This window comes from Sardina pilchardus, chromosome 13 (assembly GCF_963854185.1).
Source record: "Sardina pilchardus chromosome 13, fSarPil1.1, whole genome shotgun sequence".
Taxonomy (NCBI): domain Eukaryota; kingdom Metazoa; phylum Chordata; class Actinopteri; order Clupeiformes; family Clupeidae; genus Sardina; species Sardina pilchardus.
In genome coordinates this window covers 10389796-10414795 of record NC_085006.1, presented here as the reverse complement: position 1 = coordinate 10414795, position 25000 = coordinate 10389796, and the positions used below count along the sequence as shown (strand labels likewise).

The window sequence follows — 25000 nt, the reverse complement described above, 5'->3', positions numbered from 1 at the left end:
GGCTTTCCTTCGGGCATCGGAGGCTTTTGCTTTAATTTCAGTCTCAATTTACAAATAATCCCATTCCTTTTTCCCCTCTCCTCCCCCTTTCCTCTGTCCTTTCCTTTTCTCACCCACCCATCCATCCTGCCGTTCCCTCTCTCCTCTCTACCCTCTCTCTTGCCCTCCGTCCCTCTCTCCTGTCAGAGGGCCATGCGTGTGCGCAGTCACTCCATGGAGACGATGGTGGGGTCCCATCGGCACAGGAGCCCGGGGGTCGGAGGGGGCGTCCCAGCCAGCCTCAGTGGAGGGGGACTCCCACAGAGCAACACAGAGTGCACTAAGAGCACCTTCACGGTGAGAGAGAGAGAGAGAGAGAGAGAGAGCGAGAGAAAGAAAAAGAGAGTCACTTCATCAGTGAAACACACACACACACACACACACACACACACACACACACATACAGTACATGCCCACACATATATTTACATGCATTCACATCCATACCATCATACACGTATGGACAAACGGACACACACACACACACACACACAGTCATTGCAATAATGATGCATGATGTTTTGTTTTGTTTCTTTTATACTACTACTTGCACTACTATATGTACTAAGATATCCTTTGGCAATACAATTGTATTTTTTGTCATGCCAATAAAGGTAAATTGAATTGAATTGAAATTGAATTGAGAGAGAGGGAGAGAGAAATAAAGGGAAAGAGAGAGAGAACTCTTCATGATAGCAGTGACTTTTGTCCTATTCATTCCCCATTAATATTTTGATAATCACTTTGTACTGTCTTTATGCAGCTCTAATTCCAGTTCACTTTACTTTCCCAACATCGAGAAAATATTGATATTAGATACAATGTCCCCTAACTCTGGCTCATATCCAGGCCACCCTTTTCCTGTTTAGCTGAAATGAGTCATTGAGAGTAAGAGAGAAGCTCATATGCAGGAGGGTCATATCTCTAACAGGATATGTAGGGTAGATGAGTGATATTAATGGGCTGCCCCCCCTCTAACACGCCACTCTTCCTGTCTTCCATTTCCTCTGTGTGTGTGTGTGTGTGTGTGTGTCTGTGTGCGCCGCATATGTGTGCATGTGTGTGTGTGTGTGTGTGTGTGTGTGTGTCTTTTAGCCCCCTGTCCTCTCAGCCAAGTCTCCCCTGAAGAGCCCGGTGAAGCGACGCTCGGGCCTCTTCCCTCGACTCCACTCCAGCACCGACAGCCCGGCCAGCCACTTCCGCAGGTCTGCCCTGTCCTCCTGACCCCTCACACTGGAGACGCCCACAACACACCACTGCTTACACGCATCCATTATTTATGCCATCCTCATCCATCATCATTCCATGCTCCATACTCTTGTTCAAGGTGTGCAAATGTACCTTATACAGTATGTCCATATACATACAGTAGCAGGCCTCTCCATCGCCTGGTTTCAATTTAGGCTTTGAGGTCGTGGTGTGGTCACGCCAATAAAACATCAGGGAGGCTCCTTCAGAAGAAATATATTACCGTGATGTTTGCTTAGTGTAGATGCCATTTGTTCATGCAAGACTAGTCAGATAAGAAGACTACAGAAAGTGAAAAATTATGCTTCTGTTTAATGGAAGCTTAGCTTTGAAAGATAGCTTTAACCCTGACAAAGTCTGAAAAGCTTTGAACCCCCTCTTACTGTAATCCAAGCAGTAGCTCATACAGTACAGTCAAGATGTATGAGGATGTAAGCTCGTTTTTCGCAGTTCAACATCAGGCCAAATCTCAGTTAATATGGCATAAAATCAGACATGTTGTTTCAGGGCGCAGGTTTCCCAGGAGTGCTACTTGCAAACCAGGGCAGGGTCGCACAAGGGTTGTGTGTCTATTGTGTAGTACTATGCACATCATACAAATGGGGACTTTTCCAGGCAATGCCCAGTGTTACTGACCGTGACTTTTGTTGTCCACAGTGACCCAAAGATGTCAGAGGTGTGCTCACACACACAAGAGGGAAGGTCAGAGACATCGTCCAATCCCAGCTCCCCAGAGATCTGTCCAAACAAGGAGAGGTAATGGCCTGCAATCTCACAGCTCCACATTAGCGGGTGTTAATTACCTCATTATCCTCTTAATCCTCTTGTTTTAAATGCGATTGATTGCTTGATAAATGAGGTGTGTGTAAATATTGCATTATCCTCTCAATCCGGCTCCTACAACTGATTAGTAGGCACGTGTGTTATTGTCTGACTTCTACATCATGTAAAGTGTATGCAATAAATGTAATAAAATGTAATATGCACACATAGTATAACATACACTAGTATACATAGTGTACACACACCGAATGCATGCTATTTAACAAAGGAGCCTCATTCATGATCAAGGGTTAGTGTGTCAGTAGGCCAATCCTATCTTATCTTTTTCATTCATGTTGAGCTATGAAACGTTGAGTGCTGTAGTGAGGTGTTGTAATGCGTGTCGTGTGTGCGGTATTGTAGAGTGGTGTTGTAATTTGGAATTGTAATGCGTGTGATGCTGTGGTGCTGTAGAGTGGAATTGTGATGCTGTGGTGCTGTAGTGTGGTGTTCTAATGCGTGTGGTGTGTGCGGTATTGTAGAGTGGTGTTGTAATGTGGAATTGTAATGCGTGTGATGCTGTGGTGTTGTAATGTGGAATTGTAATGCGTGTGATGCTGTGGTGTTGTAGTGTGGTGCTGTAATGCGTGTGATGCTGTGGTGCTGTAGTGTGGTGTTCTAATGCGTGTGGTGTGTGCGGTGCTGTAGTGTGGAATTGTAATGCGTGTGGTGTGTGTGGCAGTGTGATGTTGTAATGTGTGTGGTGTGTGTGGTATTGTCGAGTGGTGTTGTAATGTGTGTGGTGTGTGTGGTATTGTAATGTGTGTGGTGTGTGTGGTATTGTAATGTGTGTGGTGTGTGTGGTATTGTAATGTGTGTGGTGTGTGTGGTGTTGTAATGTGGTATTGTAATGTGTGTGGTGTGTGCGGTGTTGTAATGTGTGTGGTGTGTGTGGTGTTGTAATGTGTGTGGTGTGTGTGGTGTTGTAATGTGTGTGGTGTGTGTGGTGTTGTTGTAGAGGGGTGTTGTAATGTGGTGTTGTAATGTGTGTGGTGTGTGTGGTGTTGTTGTAGAGGGGTGTTGTAATGTGGTGTTGTAATGTGTGTGGTGTGTGTGGTGTTGTTGTAGAGTGGTGTTGTAATGTGGTGTTGTAATGTGTGTGGTGTGTGCAGTGTTGTTGTAGAGTGGTGTTGTAATGTGGTGTTGTAATGTGTGTGGTGTGTGCAGTGTTGTTGTAGAGTGGTGTTGTAATGTGGTGTTGTAATGTGTGTGCGGTGTTGTAGAGTGGTGTTGTAATGTGTGTGTGGTGCTCCTCCACCAGGCCCTTCATGAAGCTGAAGGAGGGCAGCAGCAGGGCCAACATCTCACGCTCCTCCTCCAGCACCAGCAGCTTCAGCAGCACCACCGGGGAGGGCGAGGCCTTGGAGGAGCTGGACACGGTGAGAACACACACACACACACACACACACACACACACACACACAGAGAGAGAGCATCGACAATCACCAGACAGCCTCTATTACCACCAGTTTTTTTTGTTCATCATCACTTTTCAATGCTGTGAAAGTCCGTGTGAAGTTGAGGAGCTAAGTTGATTTAATGATCCTTAAGTGCCATTAATTAAACAGTTCGAGCATGAGTAACCAGTCTGCCAATAGAAAAGATCAATAGTACCCTTATTAGTCTAACAGAATCAATGTCTGAGATGTGTGTGTCATGTAAAGACCCAAACGGCCTAGTGAGCACCCCCCACCATGGGGTGCAGTGCACTCACATCCAGATCAGCTGGAGGAAGGACTGCTCAGTGACTCTTGTCATGGGGGTTCCGGGAGCTCCGATAGGAATTTGATGGAACTGACAGCAGTGATGTCCACTTAGTAGTCGACTTTCACAAGCCATTGACCCTAACCCAAATCACAGACAGATTCAAGACAGATTTTGACAGATTATAAAGTTTTTATTTCTTGCCAACTTTAATACCCCTTCCATCTGTCTTCTCTGAGCGTAAAAAAAGTATGTTAGCGTGCTATACACACTGACACGGGGACTGCAGGATGAGGGACCTCTGCTGAGCTGCAGGGAAGCTGTTTCTAAGTAGGATTTATGGACACAATGCTGCTATAGAGACATAATTAGTCTTTAGTCTGATTATATCATCCTTTTTGAAGTCGGATTTATTGGCATTGCAAAGATTTCGCTCCGCGGCGAGCGTTAAATCTTCTTTCCGCAGATTTACTGTCCCGGATCTTTTAAAGTCAAACTCTCACTCCGAGGCCTAATTCTCAAATGCTTCTTTTGCGCTATCAGGTGTATTAGCACTGAGTCATAAGCACTTTCTTGGAATAGATAGAACTCCAGGACGAGCATTGGGGCATCCCAGCCATCCCAAGCACACCAGGAAGCTTAAGAATTGAGAGAGAGAGAGAGAGAGAGAGAGGGAGGAGGGGGAAGTAGCTGTAAGTGATACAGTAAGCTTCTTTCAATAGAGACGTACGAGTCCCACTCATTTGCATTTGCACAGAATCAGCGTTAATGATGTGGAATTAATTAGGCTGACAGCGGTGCTCCAGCTAAGAGGACGACCAGTTGCATGTCCAGCTGGAGCGGCTGCTATCGAGGCCATTTATTCAGTGGTAATTATGTTAAGTGTCAGCTGACAACGTTAATAAAGAAAGAAGCATCTATGTGTAATGATGTCGCTAATGATAATTAGATGGAATTGAGGTGGTGTGGGTTACGGAAGCAGCTTTGACAGACTTCTCTCTCTCTCTCTCTCTCCCTCATGTCGCTCTCTCTGTCTCACTCTTCGATCCCCCTTTTCTCTCTCTTTATCTCTCTATCTGTCCATCTCCATCATCTGTCTCTTGCTTTCATGTCTCTCTCTTGTATCTCTCCCTCTCTCTCTCTTTTCTCTTTCCCCCTCTCTGCCCTCTCTCTCTCTCTCTCTCTGTCTTTATCGTCATCCCTCAGAGCAGTCATCCATCCACAGCCTCCTCCTCAGTCTTCAGCCCATCCCTGAGTGTGGACAGCCAGACGTCAAACACCCCTCTCATCATGTGCCGTAGCCCCACAGCAGGTAAACTCACAAAATACACACACACACACACACACACACACACACACACACACACACACACACACACACACACACTCGGGTGACCTTTCTGTATTCCTTCTCAGCGAGCATATCAACAGGTCCAGCCTCAGGCTACTGACACCTGCCGCAGATGTCCAGCCAGCTGACCCTTAACAGGTCCGATGGACTAAATGTCACTGATGGCCACAGGCATAACCTCAGGCTACCTACAGTACACCAGGCGACGTGCATCCCAATGCCAGGCTGTAGGCCACTGAAAAGCACAATAGCCGGAGCTGTCCTGTCCATAAAAGCTGGCCCCATGACAGTCGTACCCAATGTCACAGTGGACAATATCTGTGAAATGCCATAGCTTCCTGTCACTGCTAAAGATGAATGTTTTGTCTGACGCAAAGCCCAAGATGGATATTTAATTAGAATATGCTGTCAGGTCACCATCTGTTCCTTTTGAACAAAATGTCACATGGTCAGAGTCAGTCAACCCTGACAAATAAATAATGAGACAAGGCCAATAACTGTACAAGAATATAGGAAAGTGTTTCCTAATGATGGAGGAATTCACTTTGTGGTAAAGATACGACTTGGGTAGAGAAGTACAAAAAAGGGTGAAAAAACTATATAAAATAAAAGTAAACACAAACTCAGAGAAGCAGTGAGAACAAAAGATCTCCAGGTATTTTATTGCATTTTGTTAATATCAATGATGATGATCATAGCTGATGCATTTCATATTTGCACTTGCACAGAATCAGCGTTAATGATGTGGAATTGATTAGGCTGACAGCGGTGCTCCAGCTAAGAGGGCGACCAGTTGCATGTCCAGCTGGAGCGGCTGCTATTGAGGCCATTTCATATTTTTTATTATATTTATATACTGATTACTGATTTACTTACTTCACTGATTTTATCGCTTCACTTGCTTTTTGTGTGTTCTGACTGTTATTGGTACACACATCTCCGTTATTGTTTTTTCGCCTGATATTGTTTGACGCCTGTTCATTCATTATTATCAGGTGGCTGAACGTTTCCATTGTATAGCACTTTGGTCAACTGCTGTTGTTTTTAAAGCGCTTTAGAAATAGACTTGACTGATGTGACTTAAATCTCTAGATGGGAAGAGTAAAACATCGCCCAGGTCAAACTTGAAGTTCCGCTTTGACAAGCTGAGTCACTCTACGGTAAAAAGCTCCCTTTCTGTCCCACAGCCACCACGTCACCATGCGTATGTGGAATATTTCATACTCTCTGGTGTCATACCGGACTTGTAACGATATTTGACTCTAAACAGGTTCTCTTCCTTCTTCAGGGTCATTAGTACTGTGCTGCATGGATTGGAGGTGAGTTTTGCATACATTTATGCTCAGTTTGATCCATATCACAGCCCTCCAGATAAGGATAGAGTGTCATTACTCGCCCACAGCTGTGAGCGCCGTACACATACATGCATGACTTTGTGTGTTTTGTCCACTTAGGTTGCGTGGAACCGGTACTGTCAGAGCCAGTGTCTATAGATGGAGGAGGAACCCTTGGCGTCTGGATTTGCCATCCCAGTGAGAATGCCTCCTCTCAGAGCGTACTCTACAGAGCGTCCTTCACAGAGCCTATTTTCCCATTCTCACAAGGCAGCGTCTCCCAGAGCATTCCTTCCCTGCGCGAACCATGCAGCTAGACACACTGACTGACTCGGGGAGAGAGAGGGGGCAAACGCTTGCAGTCTTAATGGTCTGGCCCTTTTTTTTTTACTAAATGTGCTGCAACTTTTTAAGAAAAGTGTCCGTCACAGAGCTATATTGCTTTACGAAACTGTGCCTCAGTCTGTATCTCTTAAAGCCCATTAGCTTCTTCCGTTAGAGTCTTTTCTACAAGCCGTAGATCAATAGAACACTCCCCAGGTGCTCTCTCTGCTCCGTGCCACAACAAGGTGAACTCTCTTTCACACACACACACACACACACACACACACACACGCAAACACACACACAAAGGTGCGCGCACACACACACACATACACACACACACACACACACACACTAACACTCACTTGATATTTCATTTTCTCTGTGTCTATGTGTGTCCTCGGTGTCTCCACAAACAATGATTATAATGTGACGTGTGACAACAGACTTCTTTTCCTGTAAAATATTGTCTCTTGGATTCTGATCTCCATTCTGCACTTAGAGCAGTAGAGCGCATCCTAGAGAAGCTGAGGCTGATCTGGGATCCTCCTCTCCTCTTCGCAAGGCCCTTGTGTGCACAGGGGGCTCCGTGCCGATTATATCCATGACAGCCCGTCAGCAGCTAATCAGGACGATAAGCTAAAAAAAAAAAAAAAAGCACATGAAAAAGAAAAACACGAGCTGATGAATATGTCTTTATTGCTCTTTGCTTAAGTGAAAAAAGATAGAAAAACATATACGCTACTTACTCTGCAGCTTAACCGTGTAGAGGACACAACAGATTTTACATGGCGCACCGTGCTGTAAATGTCTAACGATTGGATTGTGGACCACTATTTTTTAAATGTTACTTTTTCTCAGTGCTTTGTGTTCAGCAGTGGCGCTTAGTCTAATATGAATATGTGTCGAGTCCGATTCCGTACCATGTTTGGCCTTTACTGTTGCTTGTGCTTGTCTTACTCAGCCAAAGTGAAGGTCTCCTCTCATCTTCTGGGGCGCAGGTTAAAATACCCCTGAGTTCATTTGCGCTATACTCTCACTATGTGAGAAGTTGACCTGGGGAGTTCTACATGGATGCTAACATGTTACATGGGTTTGTAATCCTTGGTGACATTGTGAGTATATTGGAACTCTCGTTTCTGAACAGGGATTTAAAAGCTCTGTGTATATCACAGCAGTTTGGTAAAATATTGCACTTGTGCATTTTTGTGTGACAGAATCAGGTTGAAAACTAAAACAGTCTGAATAGCTGACAAACTCCCCTTCTTTTATTAGCAACTCAGTAGCCTCATTTTGAAGAAGAAAAAAGAGGATATAGCTGATTTATTGAAAACACAGAGCTCAATGTGTAGTGGCAAAAACGATTGTAAATGCCATGGTGTAAAAGAATATCCCAAGATTTTAGAAAACATTCAAATCAGCGGGAAACCAGATAGGGATTTGATGTCATTTAAAATCATGATATTTCACCAAACACATCAGGAGAACGCTATGCAAAGTAACAATCTGGTCTAACATCATGTTAAGGGGACCTGATAAACATGTACATGTGAGCAGAGGAATCCAAATGTCTTAGAGAAGTTTGACTGAAAAGCCTTTTTGCGCAAATATGGTTGACCTTTGAGAGGAAAGTCCACACTCTGCATTGTAGATATAGCTTCATGACTGTTTTCGTTGTATACACTGATGTTGTGATGAATGCATCCCATAAAGAGACAGGGAAGACTCCGACGTGCTGCGCACACAGCGTGCTAAGCAGTGGAGACATTCAGAGAAGCGTGTTCATTTCCTGTGTGCCCAAAGTTCGTGGGTGGAGAACGGCGTCCATTGCTGCACACAATTTCTATTGTAGGACTGAGCAAAAGCGTGTGTCAATATTTCAGCTTTCCACAGAGAATTATGTCCATTTGTTTTAATGTACAGGGTACATACAGCACCCTCTGAATCAGTTTGTTCATGGAAATATAATTTATTGATTTTCACATTTGTGTTGTCATGTAAAATATAATTGCAAAGTAAATCTTAAGAGTGAATTAAGGGAAATAATTATTTAAAAGGAATACACATGTATATGTATATTTGGTTATGTAATGTGCCATTAAGAATTTATTATGAAATAAAAATGTTGTATTTTGTGTCACGTTTGTGTATTAATTTTTTTAGTTCTGAAAAGTTATTTAGTTAGTCCTGAAAGTGAAATTGTGTTAGAATATGACCAGTTTGCCACTATTTCTGGTAAGTTGCAACATGAAGCACAAGTCACAAGCTAATGTGGCAACATGTCTGGTTTCTGGTCAACCAGGAAGGTGGTGTCTGGGTTTTTTTCTGCCATAGACTGTGCTCCTCCAAAGGATGATGCCTGCATCACCGCACCTTCACACAAGGACACAGTTCGGCCTTTTTCCTCATTTGTCCCCTGAACAAGCTACTAAACGCTGTCAGAATAGTGGCATCCTTCTCCATCTTCAAAACGCTTTTGAAGACCCATCTCTTCCCAGATGTCAGTACTTGTCAGGTTGGCAATAATGTGCTTGTAGAGCTTGCTGAAAAGAAATGACAGAGGTCCGTTCACTGATAGAAGCTCCCAAACGTTTATTTAGCACGTTTCGGACCAAGGTCCTTCACCAAGGTGCTTGTAGAGCTTGCTCTCACTGTGTGTCCTTACTCACTGTTGACTTGGTTTTCGTATCTTGCTTTGGATATGGATCTTTTCCTGCACTTGACAGGCTGCTACAGGCGTATGGAGGAGTACATGACAGGTGATCCTTGTGATTGCTGCTGAGGCCTCTGGTTGTGGCGCCCCACATTCTCCAGCGCCAGCACTGCATACATTGGCTATGAGAGAAGAAGACAGACAGGGATATGAGGATCACATGCTGTACTGTATGAATCAGATCCTAAACTGGCTGCATATCTGACACTTGTGTTGATGGTAGACTCACCTCACGCGGCCTTTCTATCTGTCCGTCTAAAGAAAGGACACAAAACAGCACAAATTCAGAACATACTTTAAACCTCAAAAAGCTCAATTAGAAGGCACAAAACAATTAAGCTGGGCTAGTGCGATGTCTGTATTAGAATATGCCTTGCATCTGAGTTTCAATCTGACTTTAGCAAAAAGAATGTGCCAAACACCACATGGTGTCTCGAACATGTTTGTGCAAAGCTGGGTGTCGCCCGCAGGCAGTTCTTACTGGAGTATGAGCGAGGAGGGACCGCTGGAGAAGCTGGGCGTTGCAGACAACGAGCCAGCAGCAAGGCGAGAGGAAAAGAGAGGCAGGCACAGATAAACAGAAATACTCTCAGGAGCACAATCCTCCTCTCAGATTGTTCCTCCCGATTAGGATGGGCTGTGGATGATAAGAGTTGTTTTGGCATCATGCAAATGATGAATAATGAAAAAAAATACCTCAGTGAAACATTGATAGGTGCACGCAGTGTAACCAATGTTTTATGGAGTAAGTTGGAGCAGAGAGCAAAACTAAATTTGAAGGGTTGAATTATACCATATAAATTGAATAAAAAAGACAAAAATATCTTCTATTTGCTATCTGTTTGATCAAAGAAGAGCTCACACATCATCCTGCACTACTGATGCAGAGCCACATACTTATAATTGCAAAATGTTTTGGTCACATTCAGATCAGCATCAGTGAAAAACACTTTGCTCTCTAAGATAAACAGTAATTAGTTTGTCATTTGAATTCTTCATTTATGTATTTTGGAGTGAGCAAAGACGTCATGATATACTGTATACTGTAACCTACCATCAGTGACATTCACATTTGTTACATGTCCGTTGCTGTTGCCATTGCCGTTCTCTCTCCAGTTGATGCGACACTGATATGCCCCACTGTCTGACTTATTTGTGCTGATAAAGTTGATGTTAAGGCGGGTACTATTGTTGGACAAGTCTTCGTTGTAAATGTGGATCCTGGCTGTGGGTTGTAAGGAGCTGAAAGTGTCTCCGTTGAGTACTCCCCATCCTCCAGACCAGCCGCTTACGCCACAGTGCTCAACATCACATGAGAGTGACAAGCTCTTGCCCTCAGACACAACTTTATTATCTCGACGTGCCTTCACAGCAAAGCAGTCCTCTGCACAACAGCCTTTAAAGAATACATGTTTCAACAGTTTTAGTTATAGCCTGTGAGTCATTGATGCAATGTCTGGAAAAGTTCCTTTTTTAGAATTGCAGCAGTTCTTTAAAAATGGGTTCAAACTAATGGTCAACTTACCCCAATTATTGTACACCAAGGTTAGAATTAGGTAGCAGCCAATGACTGGTCCCATTATCTTCTGTCGGAAATAAGAATGGTTTGATTCAACTGCAGGGAGTGCATTCCTCAGGTGTTAAAAGCCATCGTACAATCGTATCTCCGTGTCTTGCGTATAGAGCGGTGGCACTGAACATTGTACCACACAAGAACTTAGATAAGATATGAACAGTATCACTTTCTTTCTCATCTGGTAAGATCATGACTGACCACATTGGATTTAAGCCCTGAAAAAAATATGTGGAAGGAAGGAAGTTCTCACTCTGGCTCTCTCTCTCTCTCTCTCTCTCTCTCTCTCTCTCTCTCTCTCTCACACACACACACACACACACACACACTTTCATTTCCCTGCGTGTTCGGAAGAAGTCGTATCCTGCCTAAAAACAATAGGAACTGAAATTCTCTGGCTGCTCAGACCCAGTGTGTTGGCTTGCTCATAGTAAAAGCAAAACTAAAACTAAAAAGTCATGTAAAACTGCAGATTCATTATTAATCATTGCAATTGCTTGCTTGCAAGGTCCTTGCTGTAGGTCTTATTCTCAAAAACATCTTTTCAGTTGACTCTTTATTTTCACATATAGGCATTTGAACAATTAACATTTTTCCTTGTTTGATCTTGTTCAAAATGTAGTCCTATGGCATTCCCATGGACACATCAGGTTTTTAGGAATAGGATACTATGTAGCTGCATACTTTAGGCCTATGAGTTGCATCTTTTGATGTCATATATTTTTTAAATAGCCATTATTCTCTGATTGATTTTTTAAGTAGCAAATGTTCTCTGGTACCTTGGAGGAGATGTAGAAGTACAGTAGGCTATGGGTTTATACATAGGGGGGGCATCCCAGTTCCAGATCGTAAAAGTCCTGCCATATATTCTTTATACCTGTGCAAATGACACAAGTGATAGCCCATCCCTAATTATTTGATCTACCTGCTAATGAGGATGAGCTGGTTTACTAAATGGTTGGATGAAATACTTGGCATGACTTTTACTTTCTGACCCCGGGATGTCGGCCTCTGGCTTTATAATTTGGATAGTTTCGGTGAGAGTAGCAGAAAACAGCCTTGCTCATAAAGCTGTACTGGACTCAATACGGTAGGGGGCGTAGCATACCCAAAGACTGCAATCGGACTTTTCGAAAAAGCGTGTTTCATACCATTTCCTGTTTCCGGAATTCCGAACGAACTGACTGACTGTCGGCGAATGAGATAAACAAAGGCATTAAAGACTCAGTGACTTTCAAGAATTGTATAATTATACAGCAACACTCTCTGGAAATATGGACGCGGGTACGTAGTGTACTGTTTTATCTGTCTTCATTCAGATGCTCCTGTACAGTCCCTGGACAGCTTAGTTTGCGCTACGCTGTGCAAGCTAACCTTTCTCGTCCAGGTCCGTTAGCATTACACGCCAGATCAACTCGTCAATTTGCTAAGCTAAAATGTAGTTAGCCTTCTTCCAAGGTTGATGGCAAGTGAAATCCTGGTTAGTTGGTCACATTCACCAGTAAAGTTGTATCGGCCATGTGACTGTCCAGTTTCTCAGAGGAACCTGGGTTTTCCAAATGTTGGGAAAGTGTAGGATTTTTCCTTCTGAACTTGCGAGAATCGTTATGCAAGTTTCTATCACTTTCGTTCTTGTGACTGGTCATCTCGCTAACGTCAGTGCTGGTGGAGTATTTCGCTAGCATAGCGAGGTTCTGCGTGTAGCGGGGCGAGTGAGACGCTGTGATTGTTAAGTACACATTGTAGTAAACTCACATTAGCTACACGGCCTGGAGCAACAAGCTTTCAATTTAACGTTACGTTCCTGCTATGACAGAACTCTTAAATTAACGCTGCCAACACCGGAGTAACCTCCTATTTTATGTAGCTTCCTAGCGGGTTAACTTGATGTTGTTGTTTGTCGTGTAAATATGAATAACAACCAAAGTCAGTTGACGTATGCTTATTGTGAAGTCTGATAGGAAAAGAGCGACATCACATGTAGGTTCTCGTTGCCATTATGTAATGATGCAAGTCATTCCATCAACCCTCGCTTGGCCTCTCTCCATGCCAAACCAACATGACAGACAACCCCATTCATGCTTTGGCATTCATTGGGAAGAACAGCGTAACGTTAGTGCGCAGAACAACAGAAAGTAGCCTTCCCCAATGACATTCCTCCACGGTGGGGAGTTATTGTTAAGGATGTTATTCCTTAGGCCGAGAGTTATCTTGTAACATCGGAAGCATTCCACTGACACAAATTAGACAAAGCACCTCGCTGGGCACCATGTAGAAATCACATGGAAATCACCGTTACATCTTACTGACATCAGACAAACAGCCACTGCCAAATTAGGGATTGTGTGCATGCATGATTAAGCAATGTTCTATTGAAGTTTTTAATAGCTGTGCACCATACCATGTAGTGGGCTAAACCACGGATGCTATGGCCGGTCTCACACTGCTGCACTCCTACAACAAGCAAATCTGTTCTTGCAGTGGGCATTCCACGCTGCCCTTTGTTTTGAATATGAAAAACAGAATGGCACTTCATCCTTTTGATATGCACATGTTTAATTTGTCTCCCCCTAAGAACAAGAAGAACAATCAATATGCAAATATTTTTTTTACCTCCAAATTTAGCCACCTGATAATCATTCTCTCTCTTTCTCTCCACCTGATAATGACTATCTCTCTCTCTCTCTCTCTCTCTCTTTCTCTCACTCCACCTGATAATCATTCTATCTCTTTCTCTCTCTCTCTCTCTCTCTCTCTCTCACACACACACACACCTCTCCTTCCCTCAGGCCTCAGTCAGGATAAGGTATCTTCCTTTGTGAAGCGTTTCCGTTCGGAGCCTCGGTACCTACTGGCTCAGAATGTGTCCACCTGCATCGACCCACTGGAGGTGTGTCTCCACAGGCAGACAGTGCAGGACACAGTGCACATCTTCCAGCACTCCATACCCACAGAGGGCAAGCCGGTCACCAATCAGAAGAACTCAGGTAAGCCCCCAGTAGCCCGAGAGAGCGGCTGCAGCTGCATGTTTTTCTTTTTTTTAAAATTGAACTGAAGACATACTGGACCGTGATGCACGTAACTCATAACCCCATTATAGCCATAATATATATAATTGCTTAAAACCTCATACTGATCGCTATGAGTGAATCATGAACCTGAGCATGATTGTATCATGACCCTTGAAAGACTTGAAAGACCCACTCAAGACTGGGCATGAGTTGAATGAAAGTACACCTACACGGTTGACTGAATCTCACTTTTTTTCCTCCCCTATCATTTCTCCATTTCCAGGGAGGTGTTGGATTTTCTCGTGCCTCAATGTGATGCGACTTCCTTTCATGAAGAAGTTCAACATTGAAGAGTTTGAGTTCAGTCAGTCGTATCTCTTTTTCTGGGACAAGGTAAGGGCTTCCGCTTCTCTCCACTTCTACTCGATTATGGTAGAACTCTTTTAGCCAGCGTGAGGCTCTAGATCAGGTTCCCTGCTCCGTTCTGCAGACAGGTGCATGGAACAGCTGTCAAACATGAAATGCCAGCACAAAACACGTGCTGTGGAAAAGGGAAAGAGGAAAAATCTTCAGATACATTTTCTTTCCTCTAACCTTCCCTTGGGAGTTCACGCAATGCGTTCTCTCTCTCTCTCTCTCTGTTAGTGCAGTCTGGCAGGAAGACTGGAATATGCAGTGTGCAGGGCTCCAATCGATAGTGTGCCTTAGCTTGCTCTCATTGCATGCATACATCCTGCAGCTTCAGATCAGTGGAAGGAGACATGATTCACAGCAAGGCTGTTCAGAAAGGACAGCATTAGATTGTGCATTAAAAGCACAGGACTTGAAAATGAACAGAACGCCTTTTTTTTAAGATGAGAAGACGTTGGAAAATGCCCTTGCAGATTAAGGAAATGAAAGTAAATGACCTGAGCCTCACATGACCTGGGTGGAACTGTTCGGACTCTTGGACTGTTGTTTGTGCATCCCAGTTCCACCTCTTTTCTATGAAGGTATAATTGGGGCAAAAGTCACGAGCACATTTAACTGCAGATTTCGCATTCGCACACTAAAGTCACAAATGTGTAACCGTACATTTGAAGTTGTAGATATTTTTTTCATGCCTTGTTAACACAAAATAGGGCTACGGGTTCACGAATCCGTTTTACAAGTTCACAAAACCGTTTTACAGATACACGAATTCTCACCTGTGCATCACAAGTTCCTGGCCTCATCCCCTCAACATACTCGTAATTCTTGATTTTGCTTACAAACGGACGGTTATACCCGTTCACTGAACACGTTTATGGGAATTTAGCACCACGTTTCCATCAAAAAGATTGTTTTTAAAAATCCTAACTTGTTAGATTTAGGTAGGCCATCCCATCTGTTTCTGCACGCATTACAGGTTTGGGTGCAAATAAGAAAATGCCTCCATTCCACTATTTACACCCGGGTGCAAATAATCACTCCGAAGTATGTTTTCTCACTCTGTGAAAAGAAAATCTACAAATCGCGTCCTTGTCTTTATATTGATGAGGAAACAAGCGGAGGTTAGGCTACTTATATGAGCAGGGATGTGTGGGCGCGATCCAGATCCAGATCCGGCCGCCTTGTTTTGTTTTCGATCGATGCTCTCTGTGTGCACAAGTACAAATCGGTTTTGCACATCCCCAGGTGGTATAATTGGTGCAAAAGTATTCGTCCCCGGAAAACAGCGACGGAAACTCGCAGATGTAGACTCAAGTACTTGTATCAATGCACTTGTAGTCGTGTAAGACTTTTATTAATGAGAAAATATTTCACAGATGCACAACTTCTGTTGCATTAGTTCACATTTGGGTTTACAAATGCACGAATGTTGTGCATTTTCTCAGACTATGAAACACGGATGTGCGAATGTGTTTTGCCCCAATCGTTGCAGTGTAAATGGAGCAAAAGTCTCGAGGGGATGAGGCCAGGAACTTGTGATGCACAGGTGAGAATTCGTGTATCTGTAAAACGGTTTTGTGAACTTGTAAAACGGATTCGTGAACCCGTAGCCCTATTTTGTGTTAACAAGGTATGAAAAAAATATCTACAACTTCAAATGTACGGTTACACATTTGTGACTTTAGTGTGCGAATGCGAAATCTGCAGTTAAATGTGCTCGTGACTTTTGCCCCAATTATACCTTCATACTTTTCAGAGATCCCAGTGGGTGGGTCCGGCCCGCCTGAGATGCGGGTCCGCTCTGCCGCGTGTTGTTGTGTTTGACAGTGTGGCGGCGGCAGTCTCTCTCTCTCTCTCTCTCTCTCTCTCTCTCTCTCTCTCTCTCTCCGCCCCCCCCTCATTCTGTCTACCTACTACTGTGTCATTCATTGTTGGCCTAAACCCCTTTTGTGTGAGATATTCTGTTCCAGTTTTGCGTAACAATTGTTCCTCGTATGCCCCCCTTCTCTCTCTCTCCATCATCTCTCTCTCTTCCCGCTCTATCTCTTCATTCCTCTCCATCTGTTCTCTCCATCATCTTCAATCACTCTCTTTTTATCACCCTCTCTCCCCCTCTCTCTCTCTCCCTCTAGGTGGAACGCTGTTATTACTTCTTGCAGGCCTGCGTGGAGACCGCGCTGAGGAAGGAGGCCGTCGATGGCCGATTGGTCCAGTTCCTGCTATCCAATCCCACCAATGACGGTGGACAGTGGGACATGTTGGTCAACCTCATTGGTCAGTCCACTTCCCAAAATGCCCGAGGACGGGTCTAGTCCCTCAGACACACCCACTTAGCCTCGTCACGTTTCGAAGCGCATGTGTCATTCCTTGCTGACATGTCTACGGCTTCTCTTTTTTCCAGAGAAATATGGAGTCATCCCAAAGAAGTGCTTCCCAGAGTCCCACAGCTCAGAGGCCTCTCGAAGAATGAACGACATCCTCAATCACAAGGTATAGTTTGTGGTTAATGTGTCACAGCCTTTTATGGGCAGCAGGGAACTCTGTTGCACAGTATTGCTGCCAGTCTCACCGTCATAGACAGTCTACAGCCCCCATGAGGGACAGGGGTCCCAGGGCGGAGAGGCCCCTCTCCTAGACCTAAGGGGCCTCTTTGTCCTATACAATCATGTCTGTTGTAACAGCAATACATTTGTACACTGTGTACGCACACAGAAAATCAAGTGTCCTCACTAACTCGGTGTGTGTGAGGGTCCCTGATGTTTTTGAACCACCACCGCTCACAATATCCTGTCATTGCTACATCATCTCATAGCATTAGTTTCATATTAGTTTCACCCATAAAAAAAAAACGGTTGTGTGGGTCTGCATCCTTTGCTATATTCAGGTCTGTTTTTGATGTTTGTGTTGCAGCTGAGAGAATACTCCCTAAGACTGAGAAACATGGTGGCGAGCGGCTCCACTAAAGACGAGCTGTCTGATGCCATGGACGTCATGATTGAGGAGGTAAGTGCCCCGTGCTCCCTTGTGTCCTGCACTAATGCACTGCAAAGGAAGGCATCACGCAGGAGCAATTCCTTCTGTTGCCAGGTGGGTGCGCTATGCGTCCACACATAAGCCACACAGCTTGGGCTCAGGGCTCTCTACTGGTGGGTGGTTCGTTTCATTAGAATAATATGGAAAAGTGGCAGGTCGTAGACGTAGATTTAGAAGCTGTATAAGGGACATAAATTAACTGCCTGGGCCAGTCGCGCAATGGTTTGATATTGACTGCTGAATAAATTTTTTGGCAAGACGTGCTCATGTACGGTTTAGTGCCCATATTGATGAATATCATCAAGGTTCCCAGCAAAGTAGAAAACTCTATACACAAAATAATGTCCCGACATTCATTTCACTTTACTCTATTCTATGATCGTAGAATATACCCGGAAATGATCCATCTCTGCCATAGTACATCACGTCTCTCGCATGTCTTAAACATTTGCTAATTAGTGCGATGGGCATGAGTAGAAGTGAAGTTGAAGTCCAAATTTGCTGATTTTTGTATTAGTAAAAAATATTCAGCCTCCGGCTAAGTTTGTTTTTCCTCTCGGCTAAAGTAAACATGATCAATAGAGGCACGAGACAGGGTGACAGAACAGTGCCCCGGGGTATCTGTGGCACAAGCTGCTGCACATCCATACCATATTTGGGTCCAAGTGCTCACGGTGCCTCGAGTTCAAAGCCGACCTGCCGTCATTTCCCCATCCCGCCTCATCTCTCTCTCTCCCCCCACACCTGCCTCCTGCCACTCTTCACTGTCCTATTGGCATGAAGGCAAAAAGCCCATAATGTGTTTTAAAAATCATAACAATTGCTGTTAGAAGTGCTGCATCATGGCTGCTGTTGTGGTTTGCACACAGTTTCTTTTTCCTCTGCAATCCCTCATTACTGACACGGTCCACACCTGTTCTTGAGAGAGTTGCGCTATACAGCCGTACAGGATGCACTCGACTGCGCTTGGGTGCAACAATGAGCTGCTGACATGCTGTGTAGTAGCACAAAGCCCAAAGGTGTGTGTGTGTGTGCGCGTGTGTGTGTGTGTGTGTGTGTGTGTGTGTGTGTGTGTGTGTGTGTGTGTGTGTGTGTGCTCCTCTCCCAAGTCAACGACAGAATGTTCTGCAAACAAAAGATCCTTATCAGCCCCTGGTCTGACTTTGAATGGCAAAGCAATCTAGTAATATGAGTGAAATACTGCCCACGAGGAAAAGGAAGATGACCAACCACCCAGATCCCCCCCCCCCCCCCCCCCCCCCATACACACACTCACACACCCTCACACATACACACACACCCCAACCAATCAAGCGCTGCTGTAGAGCGTCGGGGAGGGAGAGGCAGTGCAGATGTGCTCCGACCCAGTACAACAGCACACACACACACACACACAGCCGGGGCTCACGCCTTGGCCTGTCCGCTTGTGTAACGGTCCCTTCCCTCCCTCCCCGCCCCCTCCCTCCCCCTCTCGTCAAGCTTTATGTATTCAAGACTTTGCCAACATGTTTGTTTGTCCACCTGGTGCTGGTTTGTTTTCTGTAACACTCATTTGGCAGGCGGAAAGTGAGTGAGTGAGCGAGCGCGTGAGTGAGTGAGTGAGAGGAGCATCAGGACTGTTTTGTTCTGTTCGGTTCTGCTCTAGAATAGAGAGAATGGGGGGAAATGGGGGAAAGAGCGCCCCCAACCCCCCACCCCCGCCCGACTGACGTGGCCTTCGTGCTTCTTCTCACAGTGCTGGAAGACCCTTGGGAGAATCGGATCTCCGATATTTGCTTTTTGATACGTCCTCACGCTCGCTCGCCCGCTCCTGCTCTCTCCCATTTCCCTCTTGGACGGTCTGTTTTTGCAGTGTTTTGTTTTCCTTCTGGAGTTCTCCCTCTCTCTGCTTTTGCTCTGGTTATATGAACTCTCTCTTGTCTTGTCAACTCTTCAGAAGTAGATGTTATAGGCCACTCCGCTGGAGCATCTTTATTCGTATGAAGACCACCTTCTTTTGACCCAGCACCTCCATACCAAGTCTCTCGACCACTTTGATCTATAGGGGGGAGCGCAGGGTCTGTTTGTGTGGTAGCGTGAGCATGCGTGCACGAGCGAGCGTATGCGTGTGTCTTAATTACTGTCTGGCTGTCTGACGTATCCTGTGTGTCTGTGCCTTGGTCGGAAAGTATGGATGTGTGGCCACACAGGCACATGTGTGTGTGTGTGTGTGTGTGTGTGTGTGTGTGTGTGTGTGTGTGTGTGCGCGCCTGTGCATGCGTGTGCGCGGGCTCATTTTTCTTAGACAGGGCTCTACTGAAGTAGTTGTCCGTAGATCAAAGTGGCGTGGCGGTGACCTCATTAAGCAGGAGGACGTCAGGGCTGGTTTGGAGGGCGGAGGTTGATGCTGCACACACGCCACCCTTGAGGGGCTGGGGGCTGGGTACGTGGGGGTGGGGGCTGGAGAGGATCACTAGTCCACGTTTAGCCTTCCAATGACAGGCCTGAGAGAGGGAGAGACAAAGCGACCAGAATCACTAGTACACACATCAAAGCCGCAGACTCCTGCCTTCATACCATCTCTGCAGCGCTTATATTTAGCCACAGTGCTTTCATGTGCATTGCACACACACACACACACACACACACACACACACACACACACACACACACACACACACACACACACACACACACATGCCTCTTTTACATCTGTGCAGGTACATACGTCTTCTCAACTGGGACTCCTCAACCCAATGCCCAGCCTCCACACACCTACTGCATGAAGTCAGTTGTAAAAGCATACATTGGTTACCAAGAAACCCAAGGGGTCGACTCAGTGGCTGTTTTCCATCTTTCAAGTGTCGCTCCTTTTTCTCCCCCCTTCCCTCTGCTTCCCGAAAATCAGCGAGGGTCGCTAGAGTACCCCAGCGTCAGCGTATACCATTTTTAGGGGGCCTCGTCATGTTGTTGGCCAGGGCCAGGTCAACGCGGGTGGGTCTTGTGTAAATATGCATGTGCATTTACTCCAGTGCCGCGAAGAGTGGCGTCCATACTGGATGGCTCGCCATGCCTGCCTGCCTTCCTCGTGCAGGCGTTTGTTAGCATCTGCACCGGCCCGCATGTGTTTTCTGTTTACAGCGTGCGGGGCTTCAATCAGCCGCCTCCATTTCTCACCCTGGCGCGGCTCGACGGCTCCCATGTATCATTTGATTAGGTCGCAATTAGCATGTTGACATCACCTCTCACGGCCCAGTCGGAAAGCCAAGACTTGAAATGTCCCGACCGGGCGTGGGCACGGGTTGGGGGGCCCGAGAGCGTTGCAAGGTTGCGGCCGTGTTTTCGCGTGTTGTTGTTTTGTTTACATTCACCCGAGCGAGACGTGTTTGGGCAACGGGGGGGGGGAACAAACAAACAAGTGTGCATGCAGGACGACGGTTGCCAGAGAGCTTGAGCCGGACAGCTCCGGGCAGGTGTAGTGGTGTTTACGAGCGCGGCGTACCGACGTTCCACACAATAAAGGTTGCCGTGAGCGCGGGCAGGAAGAGAGACGCTGTCCGACTACCTCCTTCCCCTTGGGGCATCGGCCAATTAAACGCTTTGTTTACTCCCACCTGGACGTGGTTGGAGGATTGACAGCGATGAGAGCCGCACAGTCTTTGCAATCCCAGACTGCAGCAGCATGGAGATGGCTCTCAATGGAGAACAGACAGAAGCCATCATCATGGGGCACCTGATGCTCACACACACACACACACACACACACACCAAAGTCATATATGGCAGGAAGCTGAGTGTGTGGCACGCAGTGTGTTTCTGTAGAGATTTGGTTTCCTCCCTCCTCACAAACAAATTTTTTAGTCACGCTTCCTCCTTCCGTCAATACAGAGCTATGATCTCAGATAAGTCAGTAATTCGAACCTGGTGCAGGGGAAAGCAGAAACTTGTGTGGCCTTGACTGGGCCTGACAGCGTGCCGAACGCACCACACGCCATCCTCCGTTTGGACCCAGGGGACCCCCCCCCCCCCAAATACACGCCCCCACCATGTGTTTCAGAACGTAGTGGGACAAAATGGGCCTCAAAATGACCTAAACTCTTACTAAACACACTAGTCAAACATAGTCCTCTAGGCCAACGCAAGGGCCATAAATCTTTGGGTCTCGTGTCCAAGAGCCAGAATGGTTAGTCTGGTCTTCCAGATGCATTTGCTCACACACACACTCACACCCATCCACAGACACGCACACACACACACACACACACACACGCCTCTGAATCCGTTTAGTGTCTTTTCTCTCTCCACACTGTTCCATAACCCCGTCTTCTCTGAGAAATGAGACTTCGGACAGACGGACGGACCGTCCCGAGCCAAGCGGACCACATGGGAAGAGCGGCGTAAGAAGACCAGCTTCTGCAAATAGGCGGAGCGCGGGCGAAAAAAAGAAAAGCGCCTGCGAAGGGAAAATAATCACGGCGGCGTGTGAGTGATCGACAGACACATGGCCCGACAGCGAGAAAGATTTAAGGCGGCGTTTTTTGGAATCGGCGGCGTGTTATTCTAAGGGCAGAGATTTACGCGCACGGCGCCTCTCTCTCGCTCATCTTCACAGCTCCCGAGCCAAGAGCGGGCCCCTCCCTGGACGGGCCTCTGTCCTTCCTGCTCGGGGCCCTCGGCTGCGCTGGCCCCTGTCTGCCTGCTCTGTCGGACGGAGGGCAGGTGTTCCAATATTGACTCGCTCAGGCCTCTGCTGACGTCAGAGAGGGCCGCGGCCTCACTGTTGTTTTGGAAAGCGGCGGCAACGACGACTGCCCAGGGCAGGGATAGGAGTGTGTGTGTGTGTGTGTGTGTGTGTGTTGCGAGCGCTCGTCTGCGTGTGTGTGTGTGTGTGTGAATTGCCTATCCCAGTGCGTCGTGCTTGGTTGGATCCTGTTGTAAGTTAACCTGCCCAGGAGGAGGAGGAGGTGAATGGACAGGAATGTCGGAAAAGGGCACCGCCTAGTAGGGCGCTGACTGGGCACTGTTTATGTGCCCAAGCAACGTGGGTCCAGTGTTGAGCAAATAATGGGCAAGCTTGGGCACGGCTGCCATTTGCCCTTTAGCAAGGGGGGGGGGGGGGGGGGTGGTCAGTGGGGGCATCAGGGCCAGTCGAGGCCAGGCTGTGTCCAGGAGCGGAGATCGGGCTACGGAGAAGACGACGAGATCAAGCCAGAGACATGGCGCTGACCCTTCCCATCATGCACCTCCTCAGGAATGTTACTAGCCGACGAGAACCTGAGCGTTAACGCTAACCGCAGTGGCACCCCATAGTGACTGTTACTTTAAATATAGCCCGTTGTGCCAGAAATAATTTCATAGGGCTATTTTCACTCTCTGACGACTTTTATTCGTCTGGACCGTACCGAGTGTCACAGAAACTAGTGGAAGTCAGTGGGAAGTCCTCATAAATACAGCCAGGTCGGGTCTATGTTTTGGAGTGTTTTCTGAGAGCGGACAGGTCTGCGGTAGCTTGTCTGTGGCTTGTTTTCTCATCGCGTGTGTGTTTGTTGTTTGCGATTGTGTGAATGAGTACCAATGGGGCGACGTTTGATAAATTGCCGTACACCATGTATACGTGCTTAAAGAGTAGTACAAGAGGAAGGACATTCCACAGATTGGTGTATCAGTGTTTTTTGGAAGTGCTATTCTGAGAAACCAGTGGCGCTGAGGAGCTTAGTAGCTTTACAAACACACACTCGCTCTCTCTCTCACACACACACGTACACACACACACACACACACAGAGACAGACAGGCATACCACATGAAACCAGTCACAAAGTCCTGTCTCAAACCACAACCCTGCCCTGGCCCCTGGCCTTCACGTTACAACAGTATTACTGCACATTACTGTGTGTGTGTGTGTGTGTGTGTGTGTGTGTGTGTGTGTTCCTCTGTCTGTGTGTGTGCCCCAGTGTTAAAGGAAGTAATGTTGTCAAGAGAGATTAGAATGTTACCCAGACTCCCTCTCATTGTGTCAGAACATTTGAGATGTGATATCATTGTAGTATTATATAGACGAATCAAAATGTATAGTGCATTTCACCTCTGTTCCCACCTGTGCATTTTTAACCGTGCGTGCGTCTCTCCTTGGCCAGGTGTTCCGGGTGGCCAGTGTGTGTTTGGGCAGCCCACCTGAGACCATCTGCTGGGAGTACAGAGACAAGGACAAGGCCTTCCACCGGATGGGTCCCCTCACCCCCCTGGAGTTCTACCGCGAGCACGTCAAGCCCCTCTACAACATCCAAGACAAGGCACGCCCTCCAGCTCTCCAGTCACATACTCTACTTTCCATAAGAACACACCTTTCACCTGCGCCATTTTGATTTCGCAATCAGATTATGCATTGTGTCAGTCAGTACTCGGGGGTTTGGAACCATGATTGCTGAAGCGTTTAGCCATACATGAGGTGCATTCAAATTCAGAAACGTAGGTGAACGTTGGCGAGCAGGTTTCCGTTTGCCTTGTTTTTTCGGCAAACGATTGTGAACAGTCGCAAACAGTCTGCGTGCGGAGGTAGCTCTCTACAATCATACAGTGGACGCAAGCTTGATGAAGTAACAATGCCGTTACGGTTACAATGGAATGTAACTGTTCAAAGAAATGTGTTCGCCATTGTTTGCCAAAATTTGAACGCACCGCTCCGTCAAGTAGCAGGACCTTTACATTTCTTTTTATTCCTTCTACATAGATTCTATGAATGCTATATTTGAACATCCTTGATCATTTTCATGGTGCCATTTATGTACGCTATGCTTATTCATTAGCAGTACATTGCAGATTGGCATCGGAACACACGTCAGACTCGTGTCAGTGCTCCATGTAAACCCCTCCCTCCCTCCCTCTCTCCTCCGTCTTCCCCAGGTCTGCCTTGTGAACGACCCCCGGCCTCAGAACCCTTATGGGAAGTTATACAGCGTGGAGTTCCTGGGCAACATGGTGGGCGGCCGCAGCACCCTGTACAACAACCAGGCCATCCACCTGCTGAAGCAGGCCGCGGCCGGCTCCATCAAGGATGGGGAGGTGAGTTTAGTGGGTGGGGGTGGTGATGGAGAGGTGAGGGGTTTTTTTTGGGGGGGGGGGGGGGGGACTATGAGATGTAAACAAAGTGTCATTGGAAATCATCTGTCCTAGTGCAGGGGTGGAACTGTAATCACATTGGACTTTAAGCCACACAGACGTTGTTTACCGTGAGGCCATTTTTAGGTCCGATGTTCTGGTGCGGTTCCTAATAGAAATCTGCTCTCTTTGCTCTTTCCAGGCGGTGTGGTTTGGCTGTGACGTAGGCAAGCATTTCCATGGCAAGCTGGGCATCAACGACATGAATGTGTGAGTCTGAGCAAACACTCAGACCGCTGGAGTGCACTCCGACGTGGAGAGGGAGAGGGAGGAGATTCATTCAGTTTCTGGATGCAGATAG

The 25000-nt window shown here is 46.4% G+C and overlaps 3 protein-coding genes across 19 annotated transcripts in view; 2 read left to right on the top strand and 1 right to left on the bottom strand.

The window, feature by feature from the left end:
* rap1gap2a (RAP1 GTPase activating protein 2a) overlaps positions 1 to 8957 on the top strand; it is a 36521-nt gene extending 27564 nt beyond the window's left edge. For 14 of the 15 annotated variants that reach the window (XM_062553169.1, XM_062553170.1, XM_062553175.1 and 11 more), the window contains 8 exons: positions 187 to 336; positions 1135 to 1244; positions 1945 to 2043; positions 3371 to 3488; positions 5020 to 5125; positions 6257 to 6324; positions 6453 to 6483; positions 6619 to 8957. In XM_062553169.1, coding sequence (XP_062409153.1) covers positions 187 to 336; positions 1135 to 1244; positions 1945 to 2043; positions 3371 to 3488; positions 5020 to 5125; positions 6257 to 6324; positions 6453 to 6461 — 660 coding nt within the window. In that variant the 3' untranslated portion in view covers positions 6462 to 6483; positions 6619 to 8957. The remainder of the gene's footprint in view (positions 1 to 186; positions 337 to 1134; positions 1245 to 1944; positions 2044 to 3370; positions 3489 to 5019; positions 5126 to 6256; positions 6325 to 6452; positions 6484 to 6618) is intronic. The other variant, XR_009941202.1, reaches the window with a different exon arrangement.
* Positions 8958 to 9069: 112 nt separating this feature from the next.
* On the bottom strand, positions 9070 to 14456 carry si:dkey-52l18.4 (uncharacterized protein LOC560708 homolog). Of its 3 annotated transcripts, none has more exons than XR_009941205.1 (6): positions 11061 to 11301; positions 10590 to 10931; positions 10017 to 10172; positions 9765 to 9790; positions 9492 to 9657; positions 9070 to 9365 (listed from the first exon to the last, which is right to left on the bottom strand). XR_009941205.1 is itself a non-coding variant. In XM_062553185.1 (6 exons), exons 2-6 carry the CDS (start codon positions 11113 to 11115, stop codon positions 9553 to 9555), a joined length of 684 nt encoding a protein of 227 aa, XP_062409169.1. In that variant the 5' UTR covers positions 11116 to 11121; positions 14369 to 14456; the 3' UTR covers positions 9070 to 9552. The 3 variants fall into 3 exon arrangements, 2 of the variants coding, with proteins under 2 accessions (XP_062409169.1, XP_062409168.1); XM_062553185.1 differs by adding an exon at positions 14369 to 14456 and having other exon boundaries at positions 9070 to 9657; positions 11061 to 11121; XM_062553184.1 differs by adding an exon at positions 14350 to 14420 and having other exon boundaries at positions 9070 to 9657; positions 11061 to 11121.
* The window catches only part of blmh (bleomycin hydrolase), an 18372-nt gene continuing 5610 nt past the window's right edge, over positions 12239 to 25000 (top strand). Inside the window, exons 1-9 of the mRNA XM_062553183.1 lie at positions 12239 to 12392; positions 13898 to 14095; positions 14403 to 14512; positions 16663 to 16804; positions 16932 to 17020; positions 17441 to 17533; positions 23679 to 23834; positions 24445 to 24603; positions 24842 to 24909. Of these exons, the coding sequence (XP_062409167.1) occupies positions 12383 to 12392; positions 13898 to 14095; positions 14403 to 14512; positions 16663 to 16804; positions 16932 to 17020; positions 17441 to 17533; positions 23679 to 23834; positions 24445 to 24603; positions 24842 to 24909 (1025 nt within the window). The 5' untranslated portion in view covers positions 12239 to 12382. The remainder of the gene's footprint in view (positions 12393 to 13897; positions 14096 to 14402; positions 14513 to 16662; positions 16805 to 16931; positions 17021 to 17440; positions 17534 to 23678; positions 23835 to 24444; positions 24604 to 24841; positions 24910 to 25000) is intronic.

Bases quoted from the DNA above. Each gene is read 5' to 3' on its own strand.
- si:dkey-52l18.4 (XM_062553185.1), bottom strand. From the start codon at position 11,115: ATGGGACCAGTCATTGGCTGCTACCTAATTCTAACCTTGGTGTACAAT. The intron at 10,932-11,060 runs GTAAGTTGACCA...TATTCTTTAAAG, and splicing joins CTTGGTGTACAATAATTGGG to GCTGTTGTGCAGAGGACTGC. The intron at 9,658-9,764 runs GTGAGTCTACCA...CTTCTCTCATAG, and splicing joins AGATAGAAAGGCCGCGTGAG to CCAATGTATGCAGTGCTGGC.